The sequence below is a fragment of the Camelus bactrianus genome, chromosome 17, assembly GCF_048773025.1.
Source record: "Camelus bactrianus isolate YW-2024 breed Bactrian camel chromosome 17, ASM4877302v1, whole genome shotgun sequence".
Classification (NCBI taxonomy): Eukaryota; Metazoa; Chordata; class Mammalia; order Artiodactyla; family Camelidae; genus Camelus; species Camelus bactrianus.
This window is the reverse complement of record NC_133555.1, coordinates 6141388-6156743: the sequence shown is the minus strand read 5'-3', so window position 1 is coordinate 6156743 and position 15356 is coordinate 6141388. Positions and strand designations below refer to the sequence as shown.

At 51.1% G+C, this 15356-nt stretch overlaps 1 protein-coding gene and 1 long non-coding RNA gene across 9 annotated transcripts in view; one reads left to right on the top strand and one right to left on the bottom strand.

Annotated features, from left to right (window-relative positions):
- Window positions 1–83: 83 nt before the first annotated feature.
- PRRT3 (proline rich transmembrane protein 3) lies at window positions 84–6995 on the bottom strand. 2 transcript variants are annotated; one of them, XM_074344361.1, is made up of 4 exons: window positions 6908–6995; window positions 3180–4257; window positions 2814–2969; window positions 84–2211 (listed from the first exon to the last, which is right to left on the bottom strand). In XM_074344361.1, the coding sequence occupies exons 2-4, from the start codon at window positions 4198–4200 to the stop codon at window positions 461–463; spliced, it is 2928 nt and encodes a 975-aa protein (XP_074200462.1). In that variant the 5' UTR covers window positions 4201–4257; window positions 6908–6995; the 3' UTR covers window positions 84–460. The 2 variants fall into 2 exon arrangements, with proteins under 2 accessions (XP_074200462.1, XP_074200461.1); XM_074344360.1 differs by lacking the exon at window positions 6908–6995 and having other exon boundaries at window positions 3180–4319.
- The window catches only part of LOC123616289 (uncharacterized), a 15633-nt gene continuing 1282 nt past the window's right edge, over window positions 1006–15356 (top strand). Inside the window, exons 1-3 of one of the 7 annotated variants that reach the window (XR_012499848.1) lie at window positions 1006–1142; window positions 4840–4936; window positions 5562–15182. This is a non-coding gene — a long non-coding RNA (uncharacterized LOC123616289). Of the gene's footprint in view, window positions 1143–1594; window positions 1734–4181; window positions 15183–15356 lie in introns of those variants that run through there. The other 6 variants (XR_012499846.1, XR_012499847.1, XR_006724272.2 and 3 more) reach the window with 6 other exon arrangements.

Sequence of the window (15356 nt, the reverse complement as noted above, 5' to 3'; positions counted from 1 at the left end):
GTAAACACAGGACCTGCAGTTACTGGGATGTGGGCCCTGCTACCTCTCCTCTGAACAGGATCCTGCGTGGCCAGAGGGAGGCATGAGCGAAGTCGTAAGGTTTATTTCTTTGGCACAAAGAACAGTCTGGACAAGCAAGCCTCATCTCCACTGAGGAGTCGGGAGGTGGGGGGATATTTGGGGCACCTGGACCCCATTTTCCATTCTCCAGTCCGTGCACGTCCACCCTGTATTCCGCTTAAGTCACGGCCTCTGTGCAAAATACTGGAAAAAAAATAGAGATATTTAAAAAAACAAAAATCAAGGGGTGAGTTCACCCAGGCTTGTCTCCGGAGGCTGCAATCAGGTGGAGGCCCAGGAATACTCCCGGAATGTTTTGCAAATATTCAACTGTCCCGGTTGGTCATGCCCGTGTAGGGCCATCGAGGCGGGGGCCCTGGTCCTGAGTTTCTGGACCCCCTCAGAGTTCGATGGTGTCACTGGAGGCGCTGCGGGAGTCCCCGGGCTTGCAGGGAGGCTGGACCCTACTCTGCGGCTCCCCAGGCCGGGCAGGAGCAGGGGCAGGAGCTGGGGAAGACAGTAGCTGCACCGTGCTGGGCAGCTCGTCCAGGGGCAGACTGTCCACCGACGACAGCCCGTGGCGCCACGGGTTCCAGCTGATCTTGAGTGAACCCCGGGAGAAGCTGTCCGCGGAGCTGCCAGAAGCCGCCGGGTCAGGCTCGTCCACCACATGTTGGGGGACCGGCCCGCGCATGCGCACGTCGCTGAGCGACCGGCAGCGGCCGCGCAGGAGGGAAGAGCCCGAGCCGTCGAGCTCGGCGTCGGGGTGGCTGCCTCGGCGTGGCCGCAGCGCGCCCCCGGGCGGCGGGGAGGCCAGGCCGCAGCGCCGGAAGACGCTATCGCGCACCAGGTGCTCTCGGAAGAGCGCGGCGTCAATGCTGCGGCTCAGGTTGATGGGTGATGGCGGCCGCAGGTCCAGCTCGCTCATCGACGGCGCCGGCCCCACGCTGCTGCGGGACAGCTCCGGACCACCCTGGGGACCGCGGCCCAGCGACGCAGAGGAACCCCAGGCGCCTGAACTGGGCGTGGCCGGCGGCCCACCCTCCGCTGGGTTGCGGATGAGGCTCTTACTGATGTCCAAGGTACCTGCGCCGACGCCACTGGGCCCCGCATAGCAGTTGTTGGGCCGCTCAGGCACCTCGGTCTTGCCCGAGGGCGTGGGGCACGCCAGGCGCAGGAGCTTAGCCCAGCAAGCGTGCTCCGTGGGCGGCCTGGGCCGCGCGGCGGCCACAGCGGCCAGCCCCAGGGTGAGCGCCCACGTCAGCTCCAGCAGGCGCAGCCAAAAGTGGACGCCCCACCAGGCCCACGAGAAGCGGCCCACCCGGCCCGGGCCCGGGTACAGCCAGAGCGCGGCCGCCAGCTGCAAGCCGCTGGCCAGCAGCCCCAGCGCGCCCGCCACGGCCAGCAGCCTCGGGCCCGGGCTAGCATCCCAGCCCCTCGGCCCGTCCAGCAGGCGGCGACGGCACAGGCAGAGCGTGCCCAGAGCCACGGCCGCGCCCCAGGCGCACGATAAGCCCTGAGCCAGGAGGTTGAGCGCAGGCCTCACCGACAGCAGGTCTGTAGCGAGCAGCCCCACGCCGTGCACCAACGCCAGCGCTCCCAGGAGGAGCGGGTTCTGCAGCTGCTGTGGCAGCCCCGCGCCCAGGCCGAGCAGGGTCAGGGCCGCCAGCGCAGTGAGTAGCAAGGGGAAGGGCAGATTGTACAGCACCAGGCCGGCGCGTAAACCCAGCCGTGCCTGCGAGCCATACGGGTCGGTGAGCATGTAGGCGGATCTCAGCCCTGACGCCACCAGCACCAGCACCGCCGCCACCAGTGCCAGCCGGGGCCCCGCAGGGGCGGCTGCCAGCGAGGCCAGTGCCAGCAACGCGGGCAGCAGGAAAAGCACCCCCACCCCGTAGACATGCAGCTCCCAGGAAAAGCTCAGCACCCGCCGCAGAGGACCCCAGCGCAGGGGTGGTGCGGTGGCGTTGGCCGGGGGGCTGGAGGCTGGGGCTGATGCCATGGAGCTGGCTGAGGGCTCTGGAGGGGGTGGCTGGCCCAGGGCGCGCTGCGTGGTGACCCGAATGAGGCCCCGGCGTGACGTCGAGGGGGCCTGGACAGGGGGTGCTGGGGGATGGCTTTGGGGGCGCCCAGGCCACTCCTCGGCTTCATCTGCAATAATAACAATATTAAAATAGCCCTTTGAGAAGTGCTTTAGATTTTCCATCATTCTCTGGTGTGGTGAACAAGTTGTTTAACTTTTCCAAGCACATCTGTAAAATGCGGGTGGTAACACCACCTCCCTCATGGGGTTGTGGTGAGAGTAAATGTATAGCTTAGTGCCCAACACCCAGTAAGTGTTAAACGGATGGGAGCTATTATTCTTATTAACATTCCCACAGTTCTCAACAGGGGCTGCATATTAGAATCACCTGGAGATCAACTCAAATCAGAATCCCCTGGGCCTGGGCCTGGGCATTGGAATTGTTTAAAAACTCCTCCAGTGACTTGTAGGAGTTGGAGAATCACTGTGCTAAATACACCTGTTACGTTTAAGAATTTTCTAGCCCCCAGAGTGCAAATGAATTCTCCTGGAGTATCCAGTGAGTATTAGTTTATTATCCTAAGTTGTTTGAAGGCATTCTTTACCAGTTCCTTTAAGGAGGTGTTTGTCCCTATTCACTCCCCACCCCACCCCCCGTATATACCTCACACAGGTTCCTAGTTAATAGACAGAGTACCCGCTCTCCCCAAACCCCCAGCCGTGCCCTCACCTGGCTTCAGGGCTCCCACAGGGCTCTCTGTTCGGTTTGTAGTTGGGCCAGGGTCGGAGGGGCCAGGGATGAGGGACTTGGGGGTACCTGGGGCCTCCACTGCTCCTCTCACCCGCTGGGGGGAGATGGGGTCTGCTCCATTCACTGCTGCTATCTCTGAAATAACAAAAGCAGTCATCACTTTGCCTGACTTCCCAGCGTTCCCCAAAATCTCATCCCCCAGGAGGGAGGCACAATCACCCTCATTTGCCAGAATGAGGAAAGCGGAACCAAGAGGGACCAGAGGTCACGTGGAAACTGGGGCATCTGGCTGCCCTGGAACACTGCCCCCCCAGCCCTGCTCAGCACCCTAACTTTGATACCCACCTGGCTTGAGCTGTGCATCAGGAGTTTCTGTGGCTGGAGGACCTGAGTGCTGGGGTCCCGGTGAGCCCCTGACATCAGGGAGATCAGCCAGTTTGGGTGAGGGACTTGGAGAACTGACTTCCCAGGTCTCCCCATCTCCAGCCTTCTTGGGGAGCTCCAAGGGCAATTCGTCAGCAGGAGGAAGGCTTCTGGCCAATGCCAGGTCTGGCTGGGACCCAGGCTCCTGAGAGGATGCCCCCTCAGCTGGGGATACTGAGCCAACATCAGGGGCTGCTGGATCCTGCTGGGTGGTGAGAGGGCTGTGAGCTGTCTCCTGGACGTCCTCCTCACCCTGGCCCTGTCCTTCCAGCACTGGCCTCACAGTAGTGCCCAGGTGGGGCGCAAGCGTGTGGGGAGGACCCTTGTGTTCCCAGGGGGATGTCTCTGAGACCCTTGTCTTGTCTTTGGCCACCACCAGACTCTCATCTCCAGATGGCCGCTGTCCCACTTGGCCTCCAGGCTCCCCGGGGGTGGGGGGAACCGTGGCCATCCCAGGTTGGAGCGTGGAAGTTGTGGGGATCAAAGTGACATGGGGGGCGTCCACTGGATAGGGGACAGGTGCTTCTTGCTCCATAGGCTCCTGTGGTTCAGGACGTCCTGTCCAACCCTGAGAACTTGGCCCTCGAGCCACCTGGAGGTCATCAGTTACCGGGAGTCCTTCTCTCTGAACCCCATGGGCTGCTTTAGGTCCATGCAGGGCTAGGCCGAAGGAGTCTACGCGCCTCTCAGGCACTTCCTCAGCAAGGACCTGGGAGACACTGGAGTCCCCGGGGTTCTTGTCTCTGGGCTCCTCCCAGAGGAAGTCGAAGGCCTGGGGCTCTGTGCCAAGAGGGCCCTTGGGGTGGGCTCCTGGGATCAGATGTGGTTCCGAGTCCTCAAGTGGCCGAGGAAGGCCCCGGCCCAGGGCAGGGCCAGACCCCAGGGACAGCAGCAGCAAGAGCAGCTGGAAGCCACACACACGGCCCCACGGGCTGTGGGCCATGGTCCACTCTGATGCCTGGGCCTAGAGCCCTCAGCTTCCAGTCTTCACTGGATGAGCCTAAAAAAAAAAGGAGAGGGTGGGAGAGGGTAGAGCTCAGTGGTAGTGTGCATGCTTAGCATGCACAGGGTCCTGGGTTCAGTCTCCAGTACCTCCATTAAAAAAATAAATTAAACCTAATTACCACCACCCTAAAAATTCCTCCCAAAATAAACAAAAAAAAAAAAAAAAAAAGAAAAGAAAAGGAGAGGGGGATGGCACATGAGGGTTGGGCCTCCCATGGCTGCCCCAAGGGGGCTGGTGGGAAAGAAAGGAGCAGCCCTTACCCCCTGCCCACCCCTTCCTGTCCAACCTCTTTATGCTGCCCAGAGTGACCTTTTAAAACTGCATCTGTGGTCACGCCACTTGCCCTGCTCTGCTGGCAAATGTTCAATGGCTCCCGACTGCCCTCAGGAGAGAGTATCAGCTCCTCCCCTGGCCTTCTAGGGCCACATCAGGCTGCTCACATATCCCTCAACACCCACTGCACTGTCTGATGCCCCAGGCCTTTACTCCTGCTGTTCCCGTAGGCTGGAATGCCTCTCCCTTCACCTGCACTTGCTGAAATCCTAGTTTGTTTTTTTTTAAATCTTCTTCTTGAAGGCCCTGCTCAAACATCAGAGAGGTAGAGAGGGAGAAGAATATGCCCTTGCCTTTGAGGAGAGACCTGGGTTTGAATCCCAGCTTCATCATTTCCTGGGTGAGTTACTTTACCCTCTGCATCATGGTTTTCCCATCAGTAAAATGGGTTTAAAAATCGTACCTAACTCAGAAGGGTTCTTCTAAGACTTACATAACACAACACATGGGCCAGGCCTGTAATAGGAACTTAATAAGCATTAAAGCCCTTTTACTTTTCCCTTTGGCCAGAAATCTTTTTTTTGCCACCAGCCCCCTTAACTCTTTCAACAAATAATTTGAGCACATACTGTTTGCTGAGCCTTGGGATAAAACAGTGAACAAGACTGACAAGTTACCTGCCCTCAGGGAGCTGGCATTGTAGGTAGGAAACAGACGATCAATACTTGTAAATAAAGCGAGCTATGGTGAACATAAAACGGGGTTAAGAGAGAGAGGGATGGGGGCCTACTTTACTCAGGGGTGCGAGAAAGCCCCTCTCAGGTGACTTTCAGCTAAACGTTGAATGGGAAGGAGTCAGCCACGTGATGATATCAGGAAAAAGCATTTGGAGGAGGGAACAGAAAGGCCCTTCAGCAGGAATGAAGAGCACAGCAAATGCAGGAGGAGAGAGCATGGGGAGATGAAACCAGGGGGGAGGTGCCTTCTCAAAGCTGAGAAAAGGCACCTGGGTTTTATTCTAAAAGTGTCCCAGGAATCCAGTGGAGATGTTAAGCATGGGAGTGACCAGATCTGCTAAGTGTTTTAAAAGGGGGAGAGAGGCCGGTGCAGAAATCAGGTAAGCTAGGACGGTGGCTTGTTTCAGCTTGGGTATTTCTTTCCCTGACACCCCCTCCACCCCTTCCCGTCACCCTGGTCTCACAGGGTGATCATCTCCTGTCTCCCCCACCGGCCTGGGGCTTCTCGAGGGCTGCATCTCTTATTTCTTGCCTCCAGGTGCATGATCCCCAGGTGGATAGTCTGGGGAGGCAGGAAGGGACCCCCGGCCAGGAGAGGGGGGATAGCGGCTATGAGACCCAGTGCCCGGGTATGTTTAGTGCCTGTTCCTTCCCTCTGGGAAGCAGGTGTGCTCAAAGCTCCCTGCTTCCTAATCCTTGGTGGCTCGCAGACACCTCGAGAAGCTGAAGAAAACTCCAGGCACTCTCCCCAGGGAAATGCCTAGGCCCAACAGAGCTTGTGGATAATTTCAGGGGGTTTAGAGACCCCCTTAAACCTATCCTCCAAACTGAGCTTTAGACTCTGTCTTGTTTGTTCGTTTCTCAAACATTCACCAAGCCCCTTGCTCTGCTCCTGACCCAGGCTAGGTGCTGGGGACCGAAAGAGAAGTCTCCGTTCCAGTGTCAGGAGTCAGAGTGAGCTGAGGGAGCAGGACTGAAAGGCCACTAACACAGGTCCTGGTTAATAATAGTACTCTTGTGTGAGCTCTTACCCAGTTAGACGCCTGTGCTAAGCTTAGCTACATGTCCTGGATTTCATGCACTCTTCCCAATACAAGCGGCTGTGGCTACACCCGTTTCACAGGAGAAAAAAAATGAGGTTCAGAGAGGTTGAGTAACTCGCCCAAGGTCACACAGCCGGCGAGTGGCCATACTAGGGGCTGTGAAACCCGCAGTGGCTCATTTTACACGGGGCGTCGGAAAGCTTTGCAGAGGAGGAGACTTCAATGGTAAGCATATACCATCTGCTCACCACCCCCAATCCAAGAGATGTAGTCATCTCTGGACTAGGAGGGGGCTGCCCAGCCCTGGGTTCCAGCTGCTGAAGAGATATATTTTTTGGTTGGTAGGGGGAAGTGGTTCCCCTGCCCCCAGGGACTAGGGTGAGGGCCGCCGCAAGGCAGCCTCCAGGAGCTGGTCCATCTCAGGTTACCTCTCCTTCTCCATCCCTCCCCTGGCTCCGCGCCTTCCCGCAGTGTCCCCGGTGGGGGTGGGCGCTCGTGCAGGCCCAGCAGCTCGCGCCTGAGAGGGGGGCTGCAGGCCATGCCCCCTGCCTGGGACCCCGCCATCGCCTCCTCCCTAGTCCAGCTCCTCACCTGGGCTCCGCGCCGGCAGGCAGCCCCCACGTTCACCTTGCGCGCGTCCCTGAGGCCGCTCGCCGCGCCGCATCCTCCGAGATGCTCAGACTTGGCTAACAGAGCCCGGCGCTGCCGATCGCGATCCCGGAGCCCGCCCACAGGAGCGCCATCCCCGGTTAACCCTTTCCCCTTAGGGGTGGATTTTTCTCCCAGTCCTGACCTCTCCTCTCTCAGATTCTCAGGGCCAAGAAGAGGACCGAGGTCACCTCCAAGCGATGTGGAAATCACTTCCGCAGCATCCCTGCAAAGGGGCAGCCAGTCTCTGGGACGCCTCCTGGGATGGCGAGCTCACTTCCTTTGCATCTCTAGACCTATCTCCTTATAGGGATACATACAGGCTACATACGATCTACAGGTTAACCCAACCTACAGCTTGACGTGTATCCTTCAGTTTTTTCAAGGCACAGTCACATGTATATTTTAAATGGAAATGAGATCACACTACATATTGCTCATATTGTAACTTGCCTTTTCCCCCTTCACTTTGCAGTATATCCTGCACACTTTCCATGTATGTTTCTACAGATCCATCTCATTTCTTGCATTCACTATTGGAGACTGCCGCATATGGTCAGCCTGACATTTTTATTTATCCAGTTCCCGGGGTGGGACATGTATGTTGTTCCTAGCCTTTTGCTAGCAGGAATAATGAAGCAGGGACATTCCTGCCTAGACATTTGTTGTGCACATGCACTAGTGTACCTTTCAGATAATCTCCTACCTGAGGCACGGTTAGGACTCTGGGTCTGCACATTTTTGGGTGTGTCTGTCAAAATGCTCCTGCTCCCTCTTTGGACAGCTCCCGATGTACTAAATATCCCCCATTCATTTCAATGCATTAAGAGAAATGCCCACTAGGAATACATTTGGTTATTAAATAGAATGTAAAATCTTTATTGGCACGGAGACATGTTCAGTGTAGATTGTTTATTTAAATTTCACTCATTTGAATTATAAAAATAATATAAATGGATTGTCCCAATTCAAGCAACATGGAAGTATTCAAAGCACACGTGAACTGTCTTATCCTTGGCCTCTCTGACTCTGCAACCCAGATGTACCCTCTTTTAATACTGTTTCCTTTGCATCCTATAAAAATATATATGTGCATGCATTTTACAAAATGGGATCATACTGTGCCTAATATTCCGTAACTTTGTTTTGCCTTACGCAGACATATGTTGGAAACATTTTTAAGGCTATGCGTACTAGCCCCACCCTTTCTTTCAACCAGCTGCACAGTATTGCATGATGTGGGTGTTCTATCAGTTTCTCAAACCCTCCCAACATTCCCCTACCAATGAGTAATCAGGTGGTTGACAGCCTTTTTTTAGCCTTTAATTTTCCCTAGAAACAGTACTGCAATAAATATCTTTACATACTGATATATGCATTTTTACTTGCTGATATTCTAAATTCTCTCAGATAATTATTTGTATGATCCCATTTTTGTTAGTATCTGTCTGTCTATCTATCTGTCTTATCCTTAAATATTAGAAGGTAAATAGTGGTTGATGTGATCTTTATCTAATTTTGCTTTTCTGTTTACCAATATTTTATACTACCATGTATTTCTTTTGTGATTAGAGATAAGAATGACAAATATTATTCTAAAAAGAAAGAAAATCCTGCCTAGAATTGAGCTGAAATCTCCCTCCCAGTGTTTTCCCACCTGTGGCTCTCACAGAAAACCAATATTCAGCCCTTAGTTGTGTCTGACATGTTCCAGTTTGAAGGGTGTTCAGTCCCTCGTAGCTGGTAAATGGTGGAGCCTGAATTTAGCTTTTCTAAGACTGGGAGAAATTCAGGCTTTTTCCATTTCACCATGTCATCTGACCAGCTTTACTTTTTTTCTTGTGGGAACCCCTTCAGGATTGTACAGGCATCTCATTTCTCTAGAATTTTCTCCCTCTAGATCAAATGTTCCCAGTTCTTTTAGCCTTTCCTTGAAGGACAGGATTCTGGGTTCTCACCATTGTGACATCTCTCCTTTCTTTGATTTTTACCAGGTCAACAATGTTCTCTTTAAAGTGGGACTCTTGGAACTGCACCTAGTTGAGAATAAGGCTGAACTTTCACCTCCCCTTTCCAGATCCCACTCCTCTATTAATATGACCTCACACTGAAGTCATGTTTCTGTCAGCCACATCACTTTATTGCCCAACTGGGTCTTCCCCATCTCTTTGAGTGATGTTGGTTTCTTGAGCCTCACTGTAGGATTCCACATTTGTTTGCTGCTTATTTTATCTTGTTAAGTCTAGCCAGTTGTTCTGATCTTGTGGGAAGTTACCTGGATCCTGGTTCTCTATATAATAGATAATTGGCATTTTTAGTATTGTCCAACATCCCTCTTCCTGACAATGTCTTAATTTCCTTTGAAGGACCTACACTTTTCCCCTGTGGGCAGTCATGGTGGGAGGGCAGTTCTGGGGGCCCACTACAGAAGTTGAGGGGTCCAGGTCCCTCCTCTTAGAGCCTCCTCTGAACTGTCTGATGAGTCTCCTTTGGAGATGCCTAAATCTCTCTGCAGGCTGGGAGCTGGTTAGGTTCCCTTGGGCAGTTCCCCTGAGGAGGGCAGGGTGTGTGTGCTGGGACCACTCATCCATGCCCCTGCAGAGTCTCACTGGCCTGACAGCACCCAAGCCCTTCAGTTCACTCAGGATCATCTGGCTGCTCCCTGGCTGCCCTTTTTGGAGCCAGGAGCTCCAATCCCATTGTGTCTCCAAAGCACGGACTGGTATGGGTTTTGAGATTCCAGACAAAGGCAAGAGAGATTATGATCCCTTTGTCCAGAGGCCAAGATGAAAGCTGATCCAATGGAAATAGGAGAATGGCTGGGGGTGGAGGTGAATGTAAGTGGGGAACGTGGAGTGGCAGGTATAGGTGAAGAGTATCCTGGCTCTAAAAGGAGCTCCTAGCATCATCCTGGAGACTCTGGGACAGCGAGGATGAGTAGGGGGGTGACTCCAGGCATATGGGGTGTGGCCAGCAGTTCCGTTTACCAAGTGCTTAGTCTGCCAGGAGCTATGCTACACACCTTACACGAGTTATTCTTTTTAAGTCCTCACAGCAGTTCTGTGTATTATTTTGCTCTCCATTTTATAGCCAGCATGCTCAAGCTCAGAGAGGTTAAGTAATTTGTTCAAGGTCACACAGCAAACAAGACGACAAGCTGTAAGAGCCAGTGCTCTTAACAGCAACGACACCACCTCACCCCTCTGGAAGAATCTCAGAGAGGGGTAGAGGGAGATGAAAACCCCAGGCCTTCCAGGTAGCCCCTGCTATGTTAGGAGTTTGAGTCTGAAAATAGGCCTCCAACTGAGATCTCTGGCAGGCGTGAGCAGAGAAACAAAAGGCGGAACAGGGGGGAGATGGCTGGGCCAGGCGAACCTTCTCTGTGCTCTGCTCACTGCCCTAACTCTGAGTGCATACACAGTTAGACTCCTCCACTGAACTGGCCAAATTGGGCCTCAAGGGTTCCTGGAGGCTTGACTCATTCTTTCTCAGATTTTAGCCTCCAGAGATACCAGTTAAGTGAACCTAATCTTTTTTTGAAAAGACGAATTGTGTGTGTGTGTGTGTGAATAAGTCTGAAAATCTGGTACCTAACATCAAATCAACTGTTCCTTATTCCATTCCCTCTCTCTCCCAATTCCTTTCAACTTCGTCTGGTATTTCTGATTATTTCTTCTGGTTTTTATATCTGTTTTCTAAGCATCAGACTTACATTGCTGATGTTAATTTTTCATTTTTTCAGTTTCAGATTTTCCCTATTGACTACTACAAAGGAACGTGAAGATTTAGCTCTTAAGTCACTCACCTTCCACATTTTTCTGTGCTGCTTTTGTTTACATAATCATTCTGCATTTACTGTGCTGGAACTATGAAACAGATTACTCCAGCTCAGTCAGGAGTGTACTGTGATTGTATTTCCTTTGCTAGACGTTCTGTTTTCCCTGGGGTAAGTGTTGCTTGATTTTTTTTTTTTATTGTTGTTGTTTAATTTTCTATGCATCCGTCACTAATTCATTCCTCTTAATCTTTCCTTGAAGTGAAAAACAATCTGATGGTTTGGTTTCCCATCCAGATAAGAATATTTTCAAAAAGACTCACAGAATTCTACAATAAATACACACTATGTCTCTTAAGTCTTAAGATACAAATTATCTTCAATAAATAAATGGCTTGGAAAAAAAACAGGAGGAGAAATTGTTATAAAAAAGACTTCAGAGACATGGCAGTCACATGTCATGTGGGGGCCTTGTTGAGATCCTCATTCAAACAAACCAACTGTACAAAGGCAGTTTAAGATAATTGGGGTAATTTGAACATGGATCGGACCTTTGAATATACTAAACAATAAACATGTCTGGACTAGGGGAATAATGGCATTGTGGATTATCTTTTATAAATTCCTTATCTGTTAGAGCTATTTACTAAAATATTTATGCGTGAAATGATACTGTATCTGAGATTTACTTTGAAAACGTTCCAGAAAAAAAGTAGGTTTGGAAGATGTATGAGATAATTATTTATTATCAATGCAGGGAGCTGGGTACATCTTTATGCTCGCCTCTCCACTCTTGTGTGTGGTTGAAATTTTCCATAATAAAAAAATTTAACTGAAAACGAAATTCCTAAAGAAATGGGAGAAAAGAAAAGTTGCACAGAGCTGGCTGTGCATTTTGTGAGCTGACTGCAGAAATAAAACATTTTACGTATCGGGTACTCACTCATTTTGGAGGCGCCCGGATACAGAAATCAGGTTTTTGGGCCCCGCTGATCTTCCCAGGCTGCCCCAGAGCCTGGGAGACAGGGAGGTGGGACCAGAGTGAGAGCAGGGTCAGCAGGAGGGGTGGCAGGACTGGGGGATCAGAGTACGTGAGTCACTCAGGGACATGCTGGCGGGTGGACCCCTGACACCCCTCTGCACCTGCCGTCACAGATGTCTCCTTGATGCCCTCCTTCTGCAGGCTGAACAGTCTACAAGGGCCTCTTGTAGCCATGACCATGAGAGATCTTGATATCAGCTGCCAAGGGCTTATGATCTCCTTTCCCCCTTAACAGTTTTAAAATGAGATGTAATTCACATACCTTAAAATTCACCTATTTGAGGTGTACTATTCAGTGGTTTTTAGTATATTCAAGAAGTTTGTGCAACTATGACCATAATTTTAGAACATTTTTATTACCCCAAAAAGAAACCTGTACCCAGTAGCCTGTACTCCCTACTTTGCTCCCCTCAAGCCCTGGCAACCACTAATCTATCTTTTAACCCTATGGACTTGCCTGTTCTGGACAGTTCACAAAAAAACAGGATCGTACATGTGATCTTTTGTGATTGGCTTCTTCATTAGTGTGTTTCACAGCTCATCATATCATCCATTATATCAGAACCTCATTCTTTTTAATTACTGAATACTATTCCCTTGTATGGATGTACCATATTATATATCCATTCTTCAGTTGATGGACATTTGGGTTGCTTCCACTTGGTGGCTATTATGAAAAAGTGAACAATCATGCACCAGTTTTTGTGCGGACAGGTTCTCGGCTCTCTTGAGATATCTATGCAGGAGTGGAAATGCTGGATTATATGGAAACTTCATTTAACTTTCTGAGGAACTGCCAGACTGTTTTCCAAAGAGGCTGCACCAGATGATCTCCTTCTGGCAGATGGGGAGACTGGGGCCCAGAGAGGGAAGTGTCTTATGCAAAGCCACACACTGAGTCAGAGCAAGAGGGCAGGAGCTGGTCATATCAAGGCCTCAACTCCACCCCGCTCCGACCTCACTGCCGTTTGACTCTCACCCTAACTCTCCACACCCACTTCCACCCCATCCCTCTCCCTGCCCAGCAGCAAATCCCTTCCATCAGTCCCTCCCGAAGGATCCCAAAGCCACATCAGGATCACGATCACATTCACATCTGCAGGGTGACTGACAAACTCTCTGCCATCTGGCCCTGCTTCTGCCTCATGTCTTTTTTTTAAGCAGCTTTGTTGAACTATACTTCACACACCATGCTGTTCACTCACTTAAAGTAGCCCAGTGCTCATCACACCTTTTTATTCTCTGCACTTGCGGATCATGCGGGTCTTGTTCTGGTTTCATGAAGACAGCCCCCGCTTTTGGGACCTTGCATATGCTGTCCCCTCTTCCTGGGATAATCTTTCCTTCTATTTCCCTGGCTCTGTATATATTTCCTTATAACTGGTCTTGAGATGGGTTGAGTCCTTCTGCTGGAACGCGTCTCCTGACCTCCCAGGCTGGTTGGAGGACCTACAGGACATTCCCACAGCCTCTGTAGGATCGTCCCTGCCACAACATGTGACACACAGTCTGAGCTTTTAAGGTCTTGCTCACATGCACAGAGTCTGGCAGATGGTCAATGAATGTCCTTTTGAGCCAGTAGAAAGATCTGAAAATACCTAGCATGGCCCTGGGCAGACTGTAGAAATCCAGGAAATATTTGCAGACTTCATGTCCTACTAGGACAGGGCAGTACCTCCTTTTGGGAACATTCCACTCAGTTTGGGTGATTAAAGCATAGAACATGATTGATTTTTATTCCTGGAACCCACCAGGACGACGGCATCCCCGTTTTCCTTTAGGGAATCACCCCAGCCCCACCTTCAGTCCTTGCAGTCCAGGTGGGGCTAAACATTTCCTGGAATTTGCACAAGACCCAAATCAGGTCAATTATCCTGACTTTTACTGGAATTTTTCCAGAAAGGGGTGCTTTTCACTGGGGTTACTAAATTGGTGTCTCTGTGAGAAGACAAACTGCTTGAGAGTAGAAAAAAGCAGACTTGAGGAAGCCACTGAGCCCTGATGACGTCCTTTGAGGCCCTGGGTCCAGGTGTACCTGAAGCCACCAGACCACAGGACATTTTAGTTATTGAGCCAATTTACATTCATTTTTTAGAAAGTTGCTTAAGCCAGGTTGAGTTCTGTTCCCGTCACTCGCAACTGCGATATTCCCCACGTGGTTAGTAATCTGAGTCTTTCACACACACCCGTGCCCTTCCCACTCCTTACAGACCAAACATGGGAACCACGCCGACTTTTGCCTCTTAAGTACAGGTTTACCTACTGTTCTCAAATCTTAGTCGTCATTATTTCTGAGTTGTGTCGTGCAGTTGAGCGTCAGTATTTAGCCATCCACGTCAGGCACCTTCCGGACCACAAGCAGTGAGTGGTTTCAGGTGCTAAGTCCAGGTTGGTGGAAAAGATAAAACACTCAGTTAGCAGTTTGGTGCACACCGAACTCCAAGAAGCACACATAGTAAGCACGGCTCCCCTCAACTTGTGTGCTGGTTCTGGGAAAAGCCTGCGAAGACAGACTTGGCTTTACCCTTTAACTTGCTGATGTGAAGGACATGTATTTACCACTGTGATGGGTCAGAAGTCTTACACATTTTACCCACACAACTTTGCCACAGTGAAGAGGACAAACTGTGTGGGCGAAGAGGCGGACTGAGACGCTGAGGATGCCTTGCAGGAAGGAGGGTGACATCAGCAGGTACCAGCTACTGTTTCCATCCTGCCTGGCCTGGACCTTTCTGTATACAAGGTATCACGCTCTGCTTCATCGGGGGCAATGAATTGTAGGCATTTTAATCTGTAGGACTTTGTTGGTTTTGTTCCCTCTGCTTGGGATGCCCTTCTACGCTGCAGAGCACTTTCGAGGCCCAGATCAAAGGCCAGCTCTCCTGTGAACCCTTGCTCCTTTAATACTTTTGTTTCAGCAGCTATTTTAAATACCAGCATTTCTTACCTTGGGCCCATGGGTCACTGTGATAGGCTTTGGGGGCATCTATCAATGCTTCTGGGGTGACCTGAGAGATCTGTGTCTGTGCATTACTCTCGAGGGGAGGGTCAGAGCTTCTACCAGATTCTCTGAGGCCCCGCGACCCAGCGAGCAACTAAGAACCACCAATTTCTTATCTGTCCCCCTTATGAGTTCCTGAGGGCAAGGGTCACATCTTTCCCATCTCAGACTCTCCAGCACTGGTCCACGATAGACACTTAACTGTTGGCAGCAGGCTGTTAGTGACCCAGAGAGGCAACATTTTTACAGGCTAAGAAGAGAAAACAGGATGGTTTAATCTGTAGAGTTTGTTCTTGATTACAGTGTTCAACATGCAAAATTACCTCTTGGTAAGAGACGGATCTCTGCCACTTCCGTGGGACGGTTAATCCAGACAGAATCATTCCTGGGCAACCCTTAAGTAAGTGTCTGCCAGCAATCACCCTCTCCCTTCTTAGGGTATGTAAGCTCTCTCTTATCCAGAATAACTGGGACTTGGGTGTAGCCATACACAGTACAGCACCACTGGTTGGTCAGTGGATTTGATATATTCTGAACTCCAGTTCAGGACCTCCCATTACTTAACCTTTGAAGT